This window comes from Mastigoproctus giganteus, chromosome 1, assembly GCF_048544385.1.
Source record: "Mastigoproctus giganteus isolate SK-2022 chromosome 1, ASM4854438v1, whole genome shotgun sequence".
Lineage (NCBI taxonomy): Eukaryota > Metazoa > Arthropoda > Arachnida > Uropygi > Thelyphonidae > Mastigoproctus > Mastigoproctus giganteus.
The window spans coordinates 16,480,809-16,503,542 of record NC_143575.1 but is presented as its reverse complement, the minus strand read 5'-3'; the positions used below and the strand labels follow the sequence as shown (position 1 = coordinate 16,503,542).

The 22,734-nt window shown below is 38.0% G+C and overlaps 1 protein-coding gene across 1 annotated transcript in view; it reads left to right on the top strand.

Moving 5' to 3' along the window:
- The window catches only part of LOC150090583 (uncharacterized), a 153,120-nt gene that overhangs the window by 80,041 nt on the left and 50,345 nt on the right, over positions 1-22,734 (top strand). Inside the window, exon 5 of the mRNA XM_090385101.1 lies at positions 5,236-5,367. Coding sequence (XP_090241227.1) covers positions 5,236-5,367 — 132 coding nt within the window. The remainder of the gene's footprint in view (positions 1-5,235; positions 5,368-22,734) is intronic.

Genomic DNA, 22,734 nt, shown 5'->3' with positions numbered 1-22,734 from the left:
ATATTAAATATTTTGACCGACATTTGTGCATCTTTTTACTACTGTTTATTATTGATCAGGAAATATCCTATGGCATCGACCACAACTCACAAATACATACGTTACCTTATGGGAATGTGGTGCTCGCTTAGCGCAGATTCACTTAGCGCTCTGTTTTTCCGGAACGAATTATCAGCGTTAAGCGGGGGTCACCTGTATTTGAATTCTGTTCAATTGAAACATTTGGTAAATCTAATGAGTACAAATTCTAAGCAGGAAATGTTCAAAGGAGCAAATGGAAAGGTTACTCATCAATTTTTTAAACTTTAAAGGGTTGTTATTAAGATCGTTGTTTGATTGTTATTATTAAGGTTGTTGTTTGATTGTTATTATTAAAATTGATTATTGTTAAGATCATTCAAGGATTATTGTTGCAGTAGTTATCCACCAAAGTGGATGACTATTCAGTTAATGAAGTCTCAATTAATGAAGTTAGTAAGAGAAAAGGAAGTATATTGCATGGGTTCAATATAAATTTTAAAAATACTGGATACTATGACAGGTATAAATTTATCCATAAAGTTACTTGTTCAGCAAGGCATGCTAAAGCAGACAATGAAAATACTTTGTAAAAGTGGGCTAAGAACAACTAGTGAATTAAATATTTTGCACCAGTATTTACACGAGAGTACTCTTTTAGAATTGAGTTCTAATACCTGTTTCAAATATCAGTTATTGGAAACTACATGATTGTGTGATCATAGAAAATGGATTGAAAGAGAAACTGTCATGGTTGCAAATGAAAAAAAAAGACATTAAGAGCTGTTGGGATTTATCCATTTATATTAAAGGAAAAATTAATCACACTTGAATGTCAAAAAGCACAATGAGTTGATGGGATTTAGCCAGTGATATATAAGCCAACAGCAGGACAGAATATCAAACCCCTTTCCATTATTAATCGCTGCATCCTTGGTGAAATCTCAATAGTTTGGAGATGTGCAAATGTCTGTCTACTTTACAAAGGTGGTTCCAAGGGTGTAATGCAGAGGTTCTCAACCTTTCTCGGTTCACACCGCCCTTAGTGTTCCAGTAATTTTTTTCACGGCACCCCTAGGATAAAAGAAATACCTAACACAGTGGTTTTCGACCTTTTAATATATACCTATATAATAATTTTATTCTTTATATAGAGGTACTAAATAAAGATCAATTATAGATCACCACAAAATTAAAAAGATATGGTACAATGGATATTGTACTGTACCTTTAAAATGTACCCTTTTATAATGAAATAAATATATAAATTTCAAAATAATAATAATAATATCTTTAAGTAACTTAAACCCAAATTACAAAGCACCCCAAGAATGTTGTTGCAGCACCCCAGTTGAAAACCACTGGTGTAATGTGTTAATTACAGACCCATAAGTTTAACTTTTGTGGCAGGGAAAATACGAAGTCCATTATTAGGGATGTATTGTAGGATTATCTTGATAAGAATGCAGTTGTATAAGAAACACAGCATTGATATTTGTGTAGCTAGTATGAATTTGTCACAAAGAACTGGAATGTGTTTTCAAGTTTTCATGGATACACCTAAAGGAAGATAGAACTTCTATAACAGGTTCAAAGAAGGGCAACCAAATTGGTGAAGAACACTGATCGCTGTCCCTACAAAGAACAACTTAGGAGCTATAACTGAAATTTGAAAACTAGATGGCTTGTGGGTGAGGGTTGTTCTTATGAAGGTATTTATAAGGGTCTCAAAGGGATGAATAAAACAAAGTATGTTCTCACTTGTAGAAAAAGAGTCAAAGGATACAATTATAAAGTCTTAAGGAGTAACAGAAGGCTGGATTTTGTGAAATTTACCTTTTTGCATAGTGTTTATAAACAAAATTTCTGCATTGCCCAAGATAGTCTATATAGAAATTTAGTTAGTGTTCAAAGTGAAATTTAAAGAACACTTCTTGGCAGTGGAAAAAGTATGAGTAATTGTGATAGTTTTTGTATATGCAGATAAAGTCTGCACTTCCTTACATCATTTGGCTATTCTGATACTAATATAAATTTTGTAGCACATTTTCACCCTATTCAGTAGACTTATTGAATTTTTAATAAAACCATTAAAAATAACCTTAAAGCATAGTGGGTTCCAGCATTTTGAACAGAATAGCTGGAATGAAGTTGGAACAAAGTAAAAAAAAAAAATATATATATATATATATATACAAAGGGTACTAGGAAAGTTTTGCAATACAGCTTTGTTTATTTAATTTTTTCAAAGTAATTTCCTCTACATTCAATACACCTCTCCATCCTCCGAAACCAATCTTTAAACCAGTTCTGCCAAGTTTCACTAGGGAGTAAAGCACACTCGTTGTCCCAAGCCCGTAGAAGGTCCTCATCACTGGAAAACCGCCTCCCTTTTAGCTTCATTTTCACATGCGGGAACAGTGCAAAGTCACAGGGAGCAAGATCTGGACTGTAGGGAGGATGCTCGAGAAGTTTCAGTCCTGTCGTGGTCAAATATTCGGTGCAGGCTTTGGCGCGGTCAGCTGGAGCATTATCGTGATGGAGGTACCAGGTGTCCATTCTTGACTTTGGCCGCAGGTTCTTCATAGATCCAATGACTTTAGGCAGGCATTGTTCAGTATACCACTTAGCTGTGACTGTCTTCTGCTTGTCCAAAACGACACGTTCCACAATTCCACTCGATTTGAAAAATACAGCTATCATTTTCTTCTTTACAGATCGGGATTTTCTGACAATTACGGGCGTGTCGTCATCATCAAAGACCCAAACTTTGTTTTGAGCCTTGGTCGGCAGATCGTAATAGTACAGCCAAGTCTCATCACCTGTCACGATGTTGTTCACATACCGAGATTGTCCCTTATCAAACTTTTTTAACATCTCCCGGCACCAAGTCACACGTCGTGTCATCTGCTCTTCGGTCAGTTGATGCGGCACCCAGAGAGAACAAAGTTTCTTCACGTGCAAATGATCTTGCAGAATCGAACGAATTGCTGGTGCATTTAGGCCCAAAGTATCCTCTATCTGTTGGTAGGTCACTCGCCTGTTTACGTCAAGCATTTTCCTCACAGCAGTAACGTTTTCCTCCGTAACTGACGTTCGTGGCCTTCCCGGCCTCTCAGAATCCTCCAGAGTGAAATTTCCCCTTTGGAATTCTCTATACCACCTGAATATCGTTGTACGATGTGGACAATCATCATCTAGTGCAAGAGTCATTTCTTCTAAGCACTGGTCTATGGTTAAACCACGCACGAAATTATACTGCAAAACTGTCCTTATCTCATTTCGTGACCACGATGCCATCGCAAGCACTTTACACTCTCACTACTAATGAATAACTGAGCCCATCGACTTGGCGCGGCGGCTACTATGCACGTATGAGCATGTCTCAACATGCAGCAACAAGCAGCTTCCTGTGATTCATTGTTGCGTCATATTGCAAAACTTTCCTAGTACCCTTTGTATATATATATGTATATATATATAAATAAATAAATTATGAGGTCAAAATGGCCCAATCACTTATTTATTAGCACAACATAATTGTATTTACTTTGTTCAAAATACAATTAGATCATGCTAATTATATTTTTTGATGAGGGGATGATATTATTGAAATAAATTTCACAAGGTATCACTGTTAATACTGACTACTACCCAACAGCTACATCTCACAACCATTTAATAATTGTGAGATGAGTCCACTGTAAATTAACCTGAAAAAAAGGTGAAACAGGTGGCTCCTTCACTATGAAAATGCACCATGCCACACATCACTTATTATCTAGCAATTTTTGACTGACAAAGACATTCCTATTGTGCCACCACTATCTTATTTTTCTGATTTAGCACTAAGTGGCTTTTGGCTGTTCCCAAAATTAAAACAGGACATGAAAGGAAAATGGTGACTGAATTCAAGAAATCCAATCAAACAAAACTATAACAAGGTTACAGAAGGAGAATATTAATAATGTAAACATTTATCGTTTGCAATTTATGAGTGGTAGATGACTTTCATCAACCGGTGAAATACCACCACTTTGCTTATTGGAGGCTTGAACTCCTTCAACCCATGCATGGTACTAAGTACTATAGGTTTTGATACCTTTTGTGTTTGGGGTTTTCATAAAAAAAAAAAAAAAACATTTAACAAAATGTTATGTCAAATCTTGCAATTTCTTCTCTCTTGCCTTAAATGTTATTATATGTTGTTTTTGTTTTGTTTCAAAATTAGATGATGTTTAATTGAAAATAAATTCTCTGTACTTGTTGTTTCTGCAAAAATCATGGAAATAACAAAGATATCACAAAAATCTTAATCAGTTAAGCAGAGTTAGTAAGGATTTCAGGCTAAAGATGAATATTGCTAAAACAAAAGTAATGATGAAAAAGTATGCCACAGGAAGGGATATAATCATTGAAGGAGCAGAAATTGAAAAGGTGGATTCATATATTTATCTTGGACAAGTCATTAGCTGTAATAATGATAAATGGCTGGAAGTCAAGAGAAGAATAAATTTCGGATGGATAGCATTCAGGAAATGTAGTTACGTATTGAGGAGTAATATCCCAATTTGTCTAAAACATAAAATAATGAACCAATGTATACTCTCTGCCATGACTTATGGAAGTGAAACTTGGGCACTCACCAAAAGAATGGAAGAGAAGCTGAAAACTACACAGCGAAGAATGGAATGAATTATATTAGGAATCAGACCGTTGGATAAGAAGAGAAACACATGGATTAGGCAGCAAACTCAAGTAAAGGACATTCTTATCAAAACTAAAGAATTGGACTTAGGCAGGACACTTAGCTTGAAGATATGATGACAGATGGACTAAAAAAATAATAGAATGGTACCCAAGAGGAGTTAAAAGAAAATCTGGAAGATTTAGCACCGGAGATGGGCAATTTGTGGGCATTAAATGGATGGCCATTGCACAAAACAGAAGGAACTGAAAAGTTGCTGGAGAAGCCTTCATCCTGCAGTGGATTGAAAATGGCTGATGATGATCACAAAAATTCAAGTTCAATTATTGGTTTTATAATTATGTAGATTAAATGTAGATCTGTGCAGATAGAAAGAAACCTGAAATTTGGCATATATGTATATTATTAATGTATCAGTTTATTTGAACAAATGAGCATTTTTCTGTATATTGGACTAGCATACTTATAAAACTAAATTGGTCATAGCTAGGAATATTTTGTTATTATAGGTCATACAGAGGAGGCAGCGAGAAGAACGAAAACAATTGAAAAGAGAAAAAGAGCAGGAAAGAGAAGAATTAAATAGGCAGTTGGATAGTTGGATAGAACACATTAAAGAAAAAGACATTCAAACTAAAAAGGCAAGTTGCAGAAGTAAAAATTTTATTTTATTGAATAATATTTAAAATTATTTGATAATTTTTGTTAACAGAATTTATCTGAAAGGATTGATTAAATAATATAAAATATAAAAAATATAAATTAAATGTGATGTAATCAATTGATGACAGAACAAACTTATCTGTGAAAAAATCTAAACCATCCAGAAACTTCATGATTCATTTCAAAAATATATGTAGGGTTAATTCCATCCACAGTGATATCCATTTTTATCTACAATCTGTGAAGCCCAACTTACATTTTTTCCTACCAGAATCTCAATTATTGATTGCCTCAACCCACCGCCTCATTTTGGCTATTCTAATTATTCATTCTCCGATTCCTTTGCTTAAAAGGTGGTGCTTGTGCATATGTCTGCTTGGGATTCCTTGTTAGAGACTTCCTAATTTTGAATTTCATCTTTTTGCCTCCCCCTTGACTTAAAATCTCTTTAACCAATTCTGTGTATTCATCTGTTGTCTCTATCATTCTCTGAACTTTCTGATTTCCTTTCTTTGAAACTCTTCTTCCTATAGTCAAACTCTCTTAAATTTTTTTTTTTTTTACAAGCTTTTATCATGATTTTATTTCTGTTTTTATGCAATTTTTAACTAGTTTTCTGCACATTGTGGGTGATGGTAGATAGCTCTCTGTCTTTTAACTTCTCAACTAATACTGGTACTCCCCAAGGTTCAGTTCTTTCTCTCACTCTTTTCCTTTTGTATGTTAATGACTTTCTTCTACTGACTAGATCAAATACCAATTCTTTAAATGCTGATCTCAGTAATTCCTTGATGGGGTGGATAAAACTTAGCCAACTTTATTTCTTCTAAAACTCAATCCTTTTTTATTTCTTGCACAAAAAAGAATTCTGCTTCCTTGCTTATCATCAATAACATTCATATTTCTAGGCAGAATCACGTCTTTTTTGGGTTTACCCTGACTTCTAACCCCTCTTGGCAAATCACAAATATTACTTCTACTGCCTCAAAAAAAGTTTTCTCCTACACTTTGTTAGTTTTCTTTTGAAGAGTTACTAACTCTGTACAAATCTCTTATCCACCATGGAATATTGTTCCCACATCTGGGGTGGTGCCCTCGAAATCTCTCTCATGCTCTTGGACTCTGTCCAAAAGAAGGTAGTTAGATTAATTAGTATTAGCATTAGCAACAGCCACATGGTGCAAGGAAGGCTATGGCTTATGCTGCACCAGCCAAAAAAAAAAAATTAAATAAAATAATACTAAGAAGAAAAAAAATTAACAAAAATTAAATAATTAATAAGAGAAAAGGAAATAGACAACCTATGCATTTCCCTCCTCCTATAGGTAATTATCCAGCCAACCTTTGAATTTCCCAAAATTGTCAGCCTCTACCACCTATGTAGGTAACTTATTCCAGTAATTTATAACTCGCTGGCTAAAATAAAACTTCCTGCAATCCAATCTAAACATCTCCTCGAGTAACTTGAAATTATGGCCCCTAGTTCTAGAATCATAACTGTGAAAATTTCATCCTCATTCATTTTACTCATGCCTCTCAGAGCCTTAAACACCTCAATCAAGTCTCCTCTGTAAGGTGCCTAGTTTCCAAGATCTGCAACACATATTCGAATTCTTTCCTCATATGGATGCCCTTTTGCCAATCTCACCAGGCAAGTTACCCATCTTTGCACCCTTTCAAGAAGCATAATGCCTTTCTTTAGGTGCAGTTTCCATACTTGAACACAGTATTCCAAGTGGGGTCTAACAAAAGCCTTATATAATCAGATTATGACATCCTTATCTCTACTAGTAATTGTTGGTTAAATTATCGATAGGACACCATGGGCCTTCCCTGCAACTTATGTACAATACTTGGAGAACTTCATGTCTGTATTGCACACCCAAGTCCTTTCCTCCACTACTGGCTTTAGTTCAACTCCACCAACTGTATAAGCTATTTTGGGGTTACTGTTCCCTAGGTGTAGTACTTGACACTTTGTTGGATTAAAGCATAGCTGCCATTTTTCTGACCATCCCTGAAGGCTATCTAGGTTACTCTGAAAAAGCTCTGCTTGGCAATCCAACAGAATCACTCGAGTCCAGTGATGCTCTCATAATTAGCCTCAATGGTTCACTGCACTCACTTGCCACCTACCTTAAGATTATAGAGTATATTCCATCAACCCCAGTAGCCTTAGTGGCCTGTAGGTGCAAACGTTTTTTCATTAAATAAACATTTGAAATTTCAACATCATTAATTACATATTTTTCAACTTCACTCCCATAATTTCTCTTTGACATACAGGATTTTTCTTCTGTAAATATCGATGCAAAGTAACTGCTGAGTTCAACTTCAGCTGAGGTATCTAACACTATCCCACATCCATTACATAAGTCCAGTGTGGTTTGTCCTTCTCTTCTTTCCATTTATACATGTGGAGAAATCCTTATCTCTACTCTTTGACAACGATTTCTCATAATCTGCTTTTGCCAGCCTAACCTTTTCTGTGGCACTATTATAGATCACTTTGTAGCTGTTATAGGCTTCGGTACTTTTAATTGCTCTGTAACTTTTCCATGTTGTCTTTTTCTGCTCAAGTAATCTGGCAACTTCATTATTCATTCAACTTGGAATCCTCCTCATAGAGTATTTTTTTAATGGCATTTATGCATTCAAGGCTTCTGCGATTAATGTTTTAAAGGTAGTAGTAGTAGTAGTGGCATGTGATGCAAGAAAGCAAGTGTATGAGCTTATGCAGCATCAGCCAAAAAAAAAAAAAAAAAAAAATCACACAATTGCCTCCAAATGCCTGTCCAGTTCCTCCTTAAATTTATTCAATCTATCAACTTCCACAATAACAGATGGAAGTTTGTTCCAGCTGGCTAAAGGCAAATTTCCGCACATCTATTCTACATCTGTCTTTTCTTAATTTGAATTTATGCCCCCTTAGGTTCGTAATCTGAACAAGTGGAAGGATCCCATCAGAATTCAGCGTGCTCAACCCATTCAAGGCCTTATATACCTCAATCAGATCACCGCACAAGTGCCTAGTCTCCAGCCACTGCAATTTGCAGAACTTAAGCCTCTCTTGGTAAGAGGATCCCTTCATTCCCCTCACCAATCTTGTTGCCCTTCTCTGTACACGCTCAAGTAAATCTACATCCTTCCTAAAATGAGGCCTCCAGACCTATACGCAGTACTCAAGGCGTGGCCTGACCATTGCCTTATACAGAGGGATAATCACCTTCTTTTCCCTGCTAGCAAAATTCCTAAATATCATTGACAAAACCCCATGACCTGCCCTGGCAGCCTGTCTGCATTGCTCAGAAAACTTCATATCTGACTGCACAATTACTCCCAGGTCTTTTTAATTTTCTACCACCTTAAGTGTAGTACCACACAGTTGGTACGTTTCTCTGGGGTTACTTCTACCCATATGCAGTACTTTGCATTTGTCAAGGTTAAACTTCAGTTGCCACTTCTTAGCCCATCTGCCCAAATTATCTAGATCCTGTTGCAGTAGCAAACTGCAATTACTGTCATTAACAACCCTGCCAACCTTTGTATCATCTGCAAACATCGACATTAAGCCTGATATAACTTCATCAATATCATTGATAAATATACAAAACAACAGTGGACCTAACACCGAACCCTATGGGACTCCACTAATAACGTTAGTCCATGAAGAGCAAAACCCATTGATTACCACCCTCTGTCTTCTCCCACTTAACCATCCTTTTATCCATTGTAGCAACTTACCCTTAATACCATTCTGCTCCAATTTGTACAATAGTCTTCCATGCGCAACAGTGTCAAAAGCTTTCTTGAAATCCAAATATATGATATCAAAATTATTTTTTCCATCCAGTTCCTTTGTAACCACATCATAATATTCTATCAAATTTGTCAGACAAGACTTTCCCTTAACAAACCCATGCTGTGTCTGAATTATTGCTGCAGCCTTGTCTGGATGATCCTGCAATGCATCTTTAACCAGTGACTCCATTATTTTACCTGGAACAGAAGTTAAACTAACTGGTCTGTAATTACTCGTGTCAGCCTTCGATCCCCCTTTGTGAATTGGGGATACATTTGCACATCTCCAGTCCGTGGGAACCTCCCCTGAGTCCAAGGACGCTCTCATAATTATGGCTAAGGGTTTGCTTAGTTGCTTTGCCGCCTCCTTTAATATAACTGGATAGATCCCATCCACCCCAGGTGCTTTTCTTATGTTTAACTTCAACAATTTCTCCTCCACTTTGCTTTCAGTTATTCCAAAATCATTAAGTATCCTGCTACAATTTGATAACCTTCTGCCATTTTCAAACCTTAATAATTCCTCATGTGTGAATGTAGATGCAAAATACTCATTCAGTTTGTTTGCTATCTGAGCAGGATCATCAACAGTTGAACCATCGATGTCAAGTGGACCAATCAGATTCATCCCCTTCCTTTTAGAGTTTATATAAGTAAAGAAATCCTTGCTGTTTTTCTTAGCATCTTTTGCCAAGGATTTCTCGTAATCTGCCTTCACCTGCCTAACCTCCTTTGTCACCTGATTACAGACTAGCTTATATCTGCCATGCTTCTGAGTCACTTGATAATTTATATGCATCCCATGCATTTTTCTTCTCTGTTATGAGTCTCATTAGTTCATTAGATAACCATTTAGGCCTAAACCTTGAACAATATTTCTTAATAGGTATGAAACTTTTAGCAGCTTCCACGATTAATTCCTTGAACGCTTCCCACTTAGAATTTACTGTTGGTAACATCGTCAGTTGATCCCACTGTACAGAATTTAAAAACTGTCGGAGAGCACTGTACTCACCTTTACGGAAGCAAAAACCCTTTCCTTTACCCCTGATGGTAATTAAATCTTTAAGTAAATCCCACATCAGTACACTGTGATCACTGCCACCTAGTGGTTCCTTTATCTGCAAATTCTTAATACACGAATGATCACTGCTGATAACCAGATCAAGAGTATTACTTTCTCTGGTTGCCTCTCGAACATGCTGCTGCAGAAAACAATCATCCAATAAATCCACAAAAGTCTGACTAGTGTGTGAGTGACCAACCCACAAGTTCCAGTCAATATCTGGGAAGTTAAAATCCTCCATTATAAGACATTCCGATTTACTAGCCCACTCTATTTCTCTGTACAATTGTTCATTGTACTCAATCGAGTCATTAGGCCTACAACACACTCCTACTCTTATTTTTGCTTTCGCAGTGCTTATGTCACACCAAACTGACTCAACAGTGCACTGTTCATCTATATCAACTGGATGCACTTCTTTTGATTTTATGTTTTTCTTAATTAACAGCATAACACCACCTCCCTTTCTATCCTGTCTATCCTTTCTGTACACATTGTACTCCCCCAATTCCAGTTCAGCATTCCTTATATCTGTGTGACACCACGTCTCTGCTATCCCAACAATATCCGCCTTTGATGTCTTGACCAACACTTCAAATTCATCAAATTTATTTACTATACTTCTAGCATTGGTATACATGCTCCTACTCCTATTCTTAGTTACCCTAACACATCCCATATACCCACCTATTTCAGGATGACTGCCATCCGTCCCTGAAACCCCCCACGCTCCAGGTCGCTACTTATTCTAATAGAAGTTGTGCAAGAATCGCCTTCACCTCTGCCTACAGCTACTGTTAAACTATTAGTCCTTGTATCCCCCCCCCAAAGGTATCAGTTTTCCGACCCACCTAACACTGCCTCGATAGCATCAGCAAATATTCTTGTACCCTTTCTATTTAAGTGTATCCCATCCCTATAGTAGCAGTCTCTCCTGTTAACAAGTACAGTGCCGACCGGGCTAGCCGGGTGGGTAAAGCGCCTGCCTGGCAACCCAAAGGTCGCGGGTTCGAATCCCGCCTCGGGCTTGGATCAAAGTACTGCAAAAAACCTTGGGAGGTGCACTATGGCCACAGAAGCCGATGCGCCAATAACTACCAAAAAAAAAATAACAAGTACAGTCCAGGCTGAAAAAAATTCTACCCCTTGAGCCTTGCATATTCTTTCCAGGGCTGGCAAGGCTCTCATATACTCCCTTCTATCGTGTCTGGGCAGAATTGCAGACACTTTCAAATTCAACCCTAATTCTCGGCTTTTGTTCAACAGTGATCTGTACTTGTTAAGTAATTCTGCCAGTCTCCTACTCCTAATATCTTTAGTGCCAACGTGTACAACTATATCACCTTTTGTGCCCTTAAAAGATGATATCTGCTCCACAACATCATCAACCTTTGCCCCTGGCAGACATACCCTGGTCCTGTTCCACCTATCCTTTTTACAAAGCATGTTTCCCGTTTCCCTGACAATAGAGTCACCAACAACTACTAGTTCCTGTGGGACCAGCGCATTCTGCCTTGGGGGTTGCCGCTGTTTTGCGTGATGATCAAGTGCAAGCTCTGGCGTTGATGTGGGCAGCTGAGAGCCTGATGGGCCCCTCAATTTAGATCTTTCGAGGGCATCCACCCTGTCCTTCAAACTCTCATATAGGCCCATAACAACGCTGAGTTGTCGCCTGATTTCCTTACATCGCGCACACACAAAGACATCTCCCATGGCAATGTCATGTTCCATTCCAGAGAGTTCGGCAAACATTTCACAAGTTGCACATTTTTTTAGGCTGTGATGCGTTGGAGAATCGCCCCCCCTCAGTTCTCCCCCGAGTCACAGCACTCTTGCCACTTTGTGCCCGTTGCTTTGCTGCTCTAGTTTGGGGCATGATACTTTAAATTAATAAAATCAATAAATTAAATTAATTAAATGTCAATACTACGCTATCTAATAGAAACAGTGAAGCGTATTACTCTAAATTATGCGTTAGAGCTACCTAACTACCTCAATTAAAAAAATTTGAATTCCCTACCACTATATACAAAAACAATGGCTGCAAGATTCGAGCGAATCTTGCAGGTATTCCATAATTCAATTGCATTCACTCTCTGTGCGAGTGAATGCAATTCATTGTAATTTCCTTTCCTGAAATTACAATCCATTTACTACATTTACTATCACCTGACCTGTAGATTACTCCCACTCTCATTATACCTTTGCTTCCAACTATGTCACACCATACAGATTCTATACTAGCATGCAAAACATCTGAATCTGGGAAAGCTTTCGTTGTGCTCAGGCTGCTTTTGATAAGAAGCATCCCCCCCCTCCTTCTAAATGCGCTGTTTTCCTAAATACATCGTACATACCATACAGAAACTCATTATCCTCTATCTCCGGTTGGCACTATGTTTCTGTAAGCCCTATTATGTCAGCATTACTTGTCCTAACCAGCAGTTTGAATTCACTCGTTTTATTGATGACACTTCTGACATTACTGTATAAACAATTAAGACTTAGTGTTACTAAGAGAAAAGGAAATAGACAACCTATGCATTTTCCTCCTCCCATAGGTGAGGAGGGAAATGCATAGGGAAACACACCCTTTTAAGTTTTTTAAGCTCACTTCCCTGGCATTAGCTACCAGTCCATTTGAAACATTTCTGTTCCCAGAATAGCTTGCTAATATTATCGGTTGCGGTAACAAACAAGAACTCCTGAGGTATGTGCAAGCATTACTTTGACCAATATTATCAGATAAACTCATGTCTGTATTACCCTTGTCCTCCCCAAACTAGCAGTTTCCCTGAACCTTTAAGGTATCCTTGATAATACTGGCAAAAACTCTTGCACCACCTTTGTTTAAATGTATCCCATCTCTACCTACAAGTGTGGGCCAAGCTGATAGAAATTTCCACCCAAAAGCCTTGCAAAATCCAAGTCTTGAGTTAATCCACAAGGCTTTCTGCATGTAATCCCTCCTATCGTGCCTGGACAGAATTGGAGAAAATTGACATTGTGACCTAACTCGTGGCATTTCTTCAGCATGGTCCTATATTTGAGAGGAACAAAGGGGTTCTCTTACCAGGAGAGGCTTAAATTCTGTAAGTTGCAGCATCTGGAGACTAGGCACCTGCGGGGTGATCTGATTGAGTTGTACAAGGCCTTGAATAGTTTCAGCAGTCTCAATGCTGATGGGATACTTCCACTTGCTGAGATTAAAACCTGAGGGGGCATAGATTCAAATTGAGGAAAGACAGTTGTAGAATAAATGTGTGTAAGTTTGCCTTTAGCAAGCAGGTAGTTGATTGCTGGAACAGACTTCCATCTGTTGTTATGGAAGTTGATAGCTTAAATAAATTTAAGGCTGAGCTAGACAAACAGTTGGAGTGACTGGATGGGTTAAATGGGAAGGGTTTTTTTTTTTTTTTGGCTGATGCTCTATAAGCTTACTTCCTTGCATCATATGCCTCAACTAATACTAATTTGTGTAACAAATCATCAGATCGTGTATGCTTAATATCATTAGTCCCCATATGAATAATAGTCTCTTTATCCCCCCCTTAAAATCTGACAGTCTGTTGGTGACATGATTAATAGTTGCTTCCAGCAGACATACCCTGGTTCTAGTTCACCTATCATTATTCCAAAAAATATTTCCCATTTCCCTGACAATGGAGTCTCCTAATAGAACTAAGGCCTTTTGAACCAGAGTAGTTTGCACTTCGTTATTCTGCTTTGGGGCTCGAATCGGGAATGCATCACTTGGTAGGTTACTAGAGTCTTGAATCCCTGAAGAGCTCCTAGTTACATTATTCTCGGGGGCAAGCACCCGTTTTTTTCAGCGACTCAAATTGTTCTAGCAATGCACCAAATTTTAACTTAAGATCGGTACACTCCTTACAGTGGTGACAAAGAAAAGTATCGCCAAGTGAACTATGATTATCCACTAGGTCGACCTTGGAATACATGCCACGGGTTCTGCAAAAAAATCATGACTCACTCGGAAATCTCCATTAGTTGCTAATGCTCCTAAAAACCAAATAACTAACTAACAGACACAGCATGGGTTTCTTAAGGGGAAGTCTTGTCTAACCAATTTGATAGGATACTACGATGTGGTCACATCGTAGTATCTGGATGAAACTGGATGAAAAAAATAATTTTGATATCATATACTTGGATTTCAGGAAAGCTTTTGATACTGTTGCACATGGAAGACTGCTGTACAAATTGGAGTGGTGTGGCATTAAAGGCAAGTTGCTGCAATGGATAAAGAGATGCTTGAGTGGGAAACAGCAGAGAGTGGTAATAAATTGGCACTGCTCTACGTGGACTAATGTTATTAGTGGGTCCCCCAGGGTTTGGTGCTGGGCCCATTGTTGTTTTGTGTATTTATCAATGATATCGATGAAGGTATATCAGGCTTAATATCCAAATTTGCATATGATACAAAGGTTGGCAGGATTGTTAATGACAGTATGCTACTGCAACAGGATCTAGAAAATTTAGGCAGATCGCCTAAAAAGTGACAACTGAAGTTTAACATTTACAAATGCAAAGTACTGCATATGGGTAGCAGTGACCCAAGAGAAACATACCAACTGTGTGATACTACACTCAGGGAGGTGGAGAATGAAAAAGACCTTGGGGTAGTTGTGCAGTCAGATAGGAAGTTCTCTGAGCAGTGCAGATGAGCTGCTAGAGCAGCTCATGGAGTTTTGTCAATGATATGTAGGAATTTTGCTAGCAGAGATAAGAAGGTGATTATCCCTTTGTATAAGGCAATGGTCAGGCCACACCTTGAGTACTGAATACAGGTCTGGAGGCCTCATTTTAAGAAGGATGTAGAGTTGCTAGAATGAGTACAGAGAAGGGCAACAAGATTGGTGAGAGGAACAAAGGAGCACATTTACAAAGAAAGGCTTAAGTTCCGCAAGTTGCAGTATCTGGAGACTAGGCACCTGTGAGGTGTATAAGGTCTTGAATGGTTTGAGCAGGCTCAATGCTGACAGGATACTTCCGCTTGCTCAGATTAAGAACCTGAGGGGGGGGGCATAGATTCAAATTGAGGAAAGACAGTTGTAGATACATGTGTGGAAATTTTCCTTTAGGCAATGGGTAGTTGATTGCTGGAACAGACTTTCATCTGTTGTTGTGGAAGTTGATAGCTTAAATAAATTTAAGGCTGAACTAGACAAACATTTGGAGCGACTGGATAGGTAAAATGGAAAGGGTTTTTTTTTTTTTTTTTTTTTGGCTGATGTTCTATAAGCTTGCTTTCTTGCATCATATGCCTCAACTAATGCTAATTTTATTAAAATATTACAGTAATTAAATTAACAAAATGATACAATAATTAAGCAGATACTATAAGTTTATAAACTCTTGAACTTAAGAATTGAAACTTACAAGATCTTGAAAAAAAAAAAAAAAAAAGAAAAAAGAAAAAGAAACCATAATTGGCTTTTAGCAATGGTGCTGTTATCACAACTTTTGAAAAATTGATAGAATCTAAAATTCATATTACTAGTAACATTTGATACAAGGAAGCAAGCTTATACAGCATCAGCAAAAAAATAAACAAGACTTTCCATATCACCTGTCCATCTTATCTAATAGTTTGTCTAATTCTTGAATTTATTCAAACTATCTATCTCTAAACACCAGATGGAAGATTGTTCCAACGTTTAACTACTTACTGACCGAAGGCAAACTCTCGCAATGTGTATCCTGCAACCATCTCCTCAACCTGAATTTATGCTACCTCTGTGTAATCTGAGCAAGAGGAAGGATGCCATCAGCATTGTACTTACTCAATCCATTCAAAGCCTTGGGCACCTCAATCAGATCTTTTTTCAGGTACCTAGTCTCCAGACACTGTAATTTACAGAACTGAAGCCTTTTTTGAAAGCACCCTTTTGTTTCACTCACTAATCTTGCGCTTCTCTGCACCCATTCCATTAGATCCTCATCCTTCCTAAAATGAGGCTTAACGAAAGGGGAAGATTAAATTTACAGAATATCACAGAAAATAATCAGAAGTTACCAAAATTAAATTTATAAATTAAAAAAATTCAATTTACAAGATATTCAAGAATGTTTGAACTCATTTTCAGTCGTAATGGTGACAATTCTTGCAATGGTGCCCTTGTCGCTACTTCCGGAGAATTGGAAAATCGGAATTCTCCAATTGGGAGGCAGGTAACCCATTCTAAAAAGAATACTTTTTCATTAGAAAATTATTTGAAAAACTGTCTTTTATATAAATAAAACAGCTGCTGGCTTGATGATGGTAAGGTATCCAATTTTAATGCAGCAAGGAAAGAGGCATTTCGGAAGTTTGTGTTCCGAGATTGCCACAGGTAAAAGAATGTTTTCTGATAATTAAATCCAATTTTTCTCCTCCAGATATGGATGCCTGGCTATCTTGTTCCTCAGATTTAATGGAAAAATCAGGATTCTGGGGGTTCTATCAGCTTTTTCTTTCCTGTCAATTATCTGATTTGTCTGACATCGAATGAAATCAAGAAATCCTTATGGAGATTATTAACAGTCTGCTAAATCAGTCTACTCTTCCTTATTGTAAAATTCCAAACTTTTGTCTGAAGGCTGCAATGTGTATTTGACTTGATATGTTAATGTCCTTATTTCCACATCCTTGGTGTGGGAATATTTCTAGAGAATTGGTTGGTTTATAAGGTTATTGCTATTCCAAAAAGAGTAGTAAATATGGCTATAAGGCTTTAGACAAATTTGGATCTCCATTTCTTAAAGCCCTAGAGAAATTGTTTTTTCCTTCTGTGTCTAAACAAATTTGCTTTGATAAATTTGAAACTTCTTACTATAGGTGTGAATGTATATCTACTGTTGTGTTTGAACCGGCTAACGTCCAAGATTTATAATTCTTGGCGGAAAGTAGGGAACATGTTCTATTTATTAATGTTTGTGCTGCAGTTCAGTCTGTTGAGATAAAGCTTTTACTGTATCCTTGAGATAATTATTATTTAATCATCAGATCCTTGTTAGCCCTTCTACCGTTGATTTATCATGTTTCCAGCTTCCTTGGACTCAGGGGAGGTACCCACAGACTGGAGTTGTGGAAATGTGACCCCAATTCACAAAGGAGGATCAAAGGCTGACACAAGTAATTATAGACCTGTGAGTTTAACTTCTGTTCCAGGAAAATTAATGGAGGCACTGGTTAAAGAATCACTGCAAGATCATCTAGACAAGACTTCAGTTATAGCTTGGACACAGCATGGTTTTGTTAAGGGGACCAATGCCCGACCAATTTCATTGGATACTATGATGCAGTCACAAAAGAACTGGATGCAGGGAATAACTTTGATATTATATACTTGGATCTTAGAAAGGCTTTTGATACTGTTGCACATGGAAGACTGCTGCACAAATTGGAGCAGTGTGGCATTGGAAGCAATTTGCTGCTGTGGATAAAGGGGTGGTTTGTTATTTGGTTTTTAGGAACATTAGCAATTAAGGCCATATTGCTCTGGGATATGCAGTGGTCATTCCTTGACTTTCCGCATCCTCCGTATTTGGTGGTGACGGGCTCGAACCCTGGTCTAATCAAGAAGCGTGTGCTACGCACTGCTGCTCCTTCCCACCTGTCTATGGAGGCGCCTTAAAGGGGTGGTTGAGGGGGAGAAGACAGAGAGTGGTAATCAATGGACACTGTTCATTGTGGACTAATGTTATTAGAGGAGTCCCTCAGGCTTAAGTGTTGGGACCATTATTGTTTTCTGTATTTATAAATGATATTGATGATGGTATATCAAGCTTAATGTCCATGTTTGCAGACGATACGAAGGTTAGTATTGTTGTCAAGGACACTACTGACACTATGCTGCTGCAACAGGATCTGGAAAGGTTGAGCAGATGGGCTGAGAGGTGGCAAATGAAGTTTAACATTGACAAATGTAAAGTACTACACATGGGAAACAGCAACCCCAGAGCAACGTATCAACTCTGTGGTACTACACTGACAGTGGTAGAGAATGAAAGGGACCTGGGGGTGGTTTTGCAGGCAGATATGAAGTTCTCTGAGTAGTGCAGAAGGGCTGCACGAGGAGCTCATGGTGTATTGTCAATGATATATAGGAATTTTTCTAGCAGGGATAAGGAGGTGATTATTCCCTTGTATAAGGCAATGGTCAGGCCACACCTAGAGTACTGTATACAGGTCTGGAGGCCTCATTTCAAGAAGGATGTAGAGCTGCTGGAACGAGTACAGAGAAGGGCAACAAGATTAGTGAATGGAACAAAGGGGTGCTTTTACGAAGAAAGGCTTAAGTTTTGCAAATTACAGTGTCTGGAGACTAGGCACCAGCGAGGTGATCTGATAGAGGTGTATAAAGCCTTGAATGGTTTGAGCATACTCAATGCTGATGGGATTCTTCCTCTAGCTCAGAAAAATCACCTGAGAGGGCATAAATTCAAATTGAGGAAAGACAGATGTAGGATAGACGTGCGGAAATTTGCCTTTAGCCAGCGGGTGGTTGGTTGGTGGAACAGACTTCCATCCCTTGTAGTGGAAGTTGATAGCCTAAATAAGTTAAAGGCTCAGCTGGACAGGTATTTCGAACGAACAGGAGTGAAGTGGAAGTGGGTTTTTTTTTTTTTTTTTTTTTGGCTGATGCTGCATAAGCTAGCTTTCTTGCATCAAATGCCTCTACTAATGCTAATGCTAATGTCACAATTTAAAATTTCATAATTTTTAGAGTTGGGATCATTTGTTCCATTTCTGTTATTTGTCTAATATTGGGACTCTTTCAGCATATTATTTGCTGCCATTTTGATTCCCTTCTTGCGGGTTAATCCAAACTTTGTTTCTTGTAATGATGATTAGTATCTCTCTGGCTGTCAAAAGACATTCCATGATATGCCATAGATTTTTCAGTTTTGTGGAAGAATCTATTTATATATTTGTATTTGTATATCTAATTGTATATATATTATATATCTATTTATATATGTTCTATCTGATTTTATATATAGGATATTAGTACTAATATAAATACTAACAGAAACTGTTGAAAAAAAGCAGTGAATTAGGGTTGAATTTGAAAGTGTCTGCAATTCTGCCCAGACACGATAGGAGGGAGTATATGATGAGAACCTTGTCGATCAATTCGGCCCTGGAGAGATTATGCAAGGCTCAAGGGGTAGAATTTTTCTCAGCCTGGTCTGTACTTGTTAACAGGAGAAACTGCTTCTACAGGGGTGGGATACACTTAAATAGAAAAGGTGCAAGAATATTTGCTGATGCTATCAAGGCAGTGTTAGGTGGGTCGGAAAACTGCAAACTTGGAGGGGGATACAAGGACTAATAGATTAACAGTATCCATTGGCAGAGGTGAAAGTGATTCTTGCACTGCTTCTATTGGAATGAGCAGCAGCCTGGAAAACAAGATGCGGGATATTTCAGAGACTGCTGGTAGTCATTGCGGTACAAGTTAAACAAATGGGTTGTGTTAGGGTAGCTAAGAATAGGAACAGGTGCATGTATACTTACATGTACACCAATGCTAGGAGTTTGGTAAATAAATTTGATGAATTTTAGGTATTGCTCAAAACATCAAAAGTAGATATTGTTCAGATATCAGAGACGTGGTGTCACACAGATATAAGGAATGCAGAACTGGAATTTGGGGAGTACAATGTATACAGAGAGGATAGACAGGATAGGAAGGGAGGAGGGGTTATGCTATTAGTTAAGAAACACATAAAATCCAAGAAAGTGAAGCCAGTTGACATCGCAGGACAGTGTAGTGTCGAGTCAGTTTGGTGTGACATAAGCATTGGGAGATCAAAATTGAGAGTAGGAGTGTGCTATAGGCCTAATGACTCTGATGAGTATAATAAGAAACTGTACAGGGAAATAGAGTGAGACAGAAAATCAGAGAGTCTTTAATGGGGGATTTTAATTACCCAGATATTGACTGGAATTTGTGGGTTGGTCACTCACACACTAGCAAGGCTTTTGTGGATTTATTGGATGATTGTTTTCTACATCAGCATGTTCGGGAGGCAACTAGAGGGAGTAACACTCTTGATCTGATTATCAGTAGTGATTCTTCATGCATTAAGAATCTGCAGATAAAGGAACCACTAGTTGTCAATGATCACAGTGTGCTGAAGTGGGATTTACTCAAAGAGGTAACTACCATCAGGGGTAAAGGGAAAGGTTTTTGCTTTCATAAAGGCAACTACGATGGTCTGAGACAGTATTTAAATTCTATACAGTGGGACCAACTGATGATGTTACCAAGAGCAAATTCAAAATGGGAAGCATTCAAAGAACTTACCTTGGAAGCTACTAGTCTTTACATACCAACTAAGAAATATTGTTCAAGGTTCAGGCCTAAATGGATGTCAGATGAACTAATGAGACAATATTGTAGAGAAGAAAAATGCATGGGATACATATAAATTAACATGTGACACAGAAGCCTATGATAGATATAAGCTGATCTGTAACCAAGTTACAAAGGAGGTTAGGCAGGTGAAGGCAGATTACAAGAAATCTTTGGCAAAGGATGCAAAGAAAAGCAGCAAAGAGTTCTTTACTTATGTAAACTCTAGAAGGAAGGGGATGAATCAGATTGGTCCACTTGATATCGATGGTTCAACTGTTGATGATCCTTCTCAGGTAACTAACAAACTAAATGAATATTTTGCATCGACATTCACACATGAGGAGTTATTCAGCGAGGGGAATGCCAGAGGTGTATTCCACTCTGGCAGTAAGCTAGATAATCTTGTAATAACTGAGAGTAAAGTGGAGGACAAATTGTTAAAGATAAACACAAGAAAGGCACCTGGAGTGGATGGGATCTATCCAGTTATATTAAAGGAGGCAGCAAAGGAAGTAAGCAAACCTTTAGCCATAATTATGAGAGCTTCCTTGGGCTCAGGGGAGGTACCCACAGACTGGAGATGTGCAAATCTGACCCCAATTCACAAAGGAGGATCAAAGGCTGACACAAGTAATTATAGACCTGTGAGTTTAACTTCTGTTCCAGGAAAATTAATGGAGGCACTGGCTAAAGAAGCACTGCAGGATCATCTATACAAGACTTCAGTTATAGCTCGGACACAGCATGGTTTTGTTAAGGGAAAGTCTTGCCTGACCAGTTTTATTGGATACTATGATGCAGTCACAAAAGAACTGGATGCAGGGAATAAGTTTGATATTATATATTTGAATCTTAGAAAAGCTTTTGATACTGTTGCACATGGAAGACTGCTGCACAAATTGGAGCAGTGTGGCATTGGAGGCAAATTGCTGCTATGGATAAAGGGATGGTTGAGGGGGAAAAGACAGAGTGGTAATCAATGGACACTGCTCATCGTGGACTAATGTTATTAGTGGAGGCCCTCAGGGTTCAGTGTTGGGTCCATTATTGTTTTCTGTATTTATAAACGATATTGATGATGGTATATATATCAAGCTTAATATCCAAGTTTGCAGACGATACAAAGGTTGGCAGGGTTGTTAAGGGCACTACTGACGCTATGCTGCTGCAACAGGATCTGGAAAGGTTGAGCAGATGGGCTGAGAGGTGGCAAATGAAGTTTAACATTGACAAATGTAAAGCACAGTAAAGTGACAAATGTAAAGTAAACCCCCGCTATTCGCGATCACTGATTTAATATAAAATGAAACCTAAAAAAATGTGAATTTTAAATCGCTGTGAACATTTTCCGCCATAAAAAATATGGGCGTGGCTAGAATCATCTTTGCTGGTCAAAGCAGCGCTCAGTGGGTGGGGGGAGAGGGGTGAAAAAATCACGAGCGTGGATGTTTCTCGCTAATCCTTGTTCAGTATGTGCTATGTGTTTGTCATGGAAGGTTTCATTGTTTGCTTTTAATTTATATGCTTATAAATTGAATAAATTTATCAATTTATCAATTTATAAATTGATATACTTACAAAAGTGAAAAATCTACCGTTTTGCAGTGTGTTAGTGTAAACAGACTTTTTCAAGTGTATTAACGGTAGAAAGTGACTTTATTGTGGACAAATTCTTTTCTAACCCCTACAAAAATATGGCTACGAATAACAAGAGAATTGCGAAAAGATCAAAGATGATGGCATTAGCCAGTAAAATTCAGTTATTAGACAAAATTTCTAATGGTGAAAGTGTCTCATCAGTGGCAAAACATTATAAAATCAATAAGTCAAGGGTACGATCAATCAAGAAATCAGAAGAAAAAATCCGCCATAGTGCCGTAGTGAAAACGCGCTAATTGCTTCAAAAATTTGCTCTGTAACTCGTGATGTTAAATTAGAAAAAATGGAAAAGGCTTTACATCTGTGGATAGAAGACCGAATCCAAAATAAAATTCCCTTAAGTTCACTCATCATTCGTGAAAAGGCAAAACACCTTTATCAACACTTTAGCGAAACTGGTGATAGCACCGGCGGGATATGTTTTTAGCTATAGCAAAGGCACTGATTGAAAG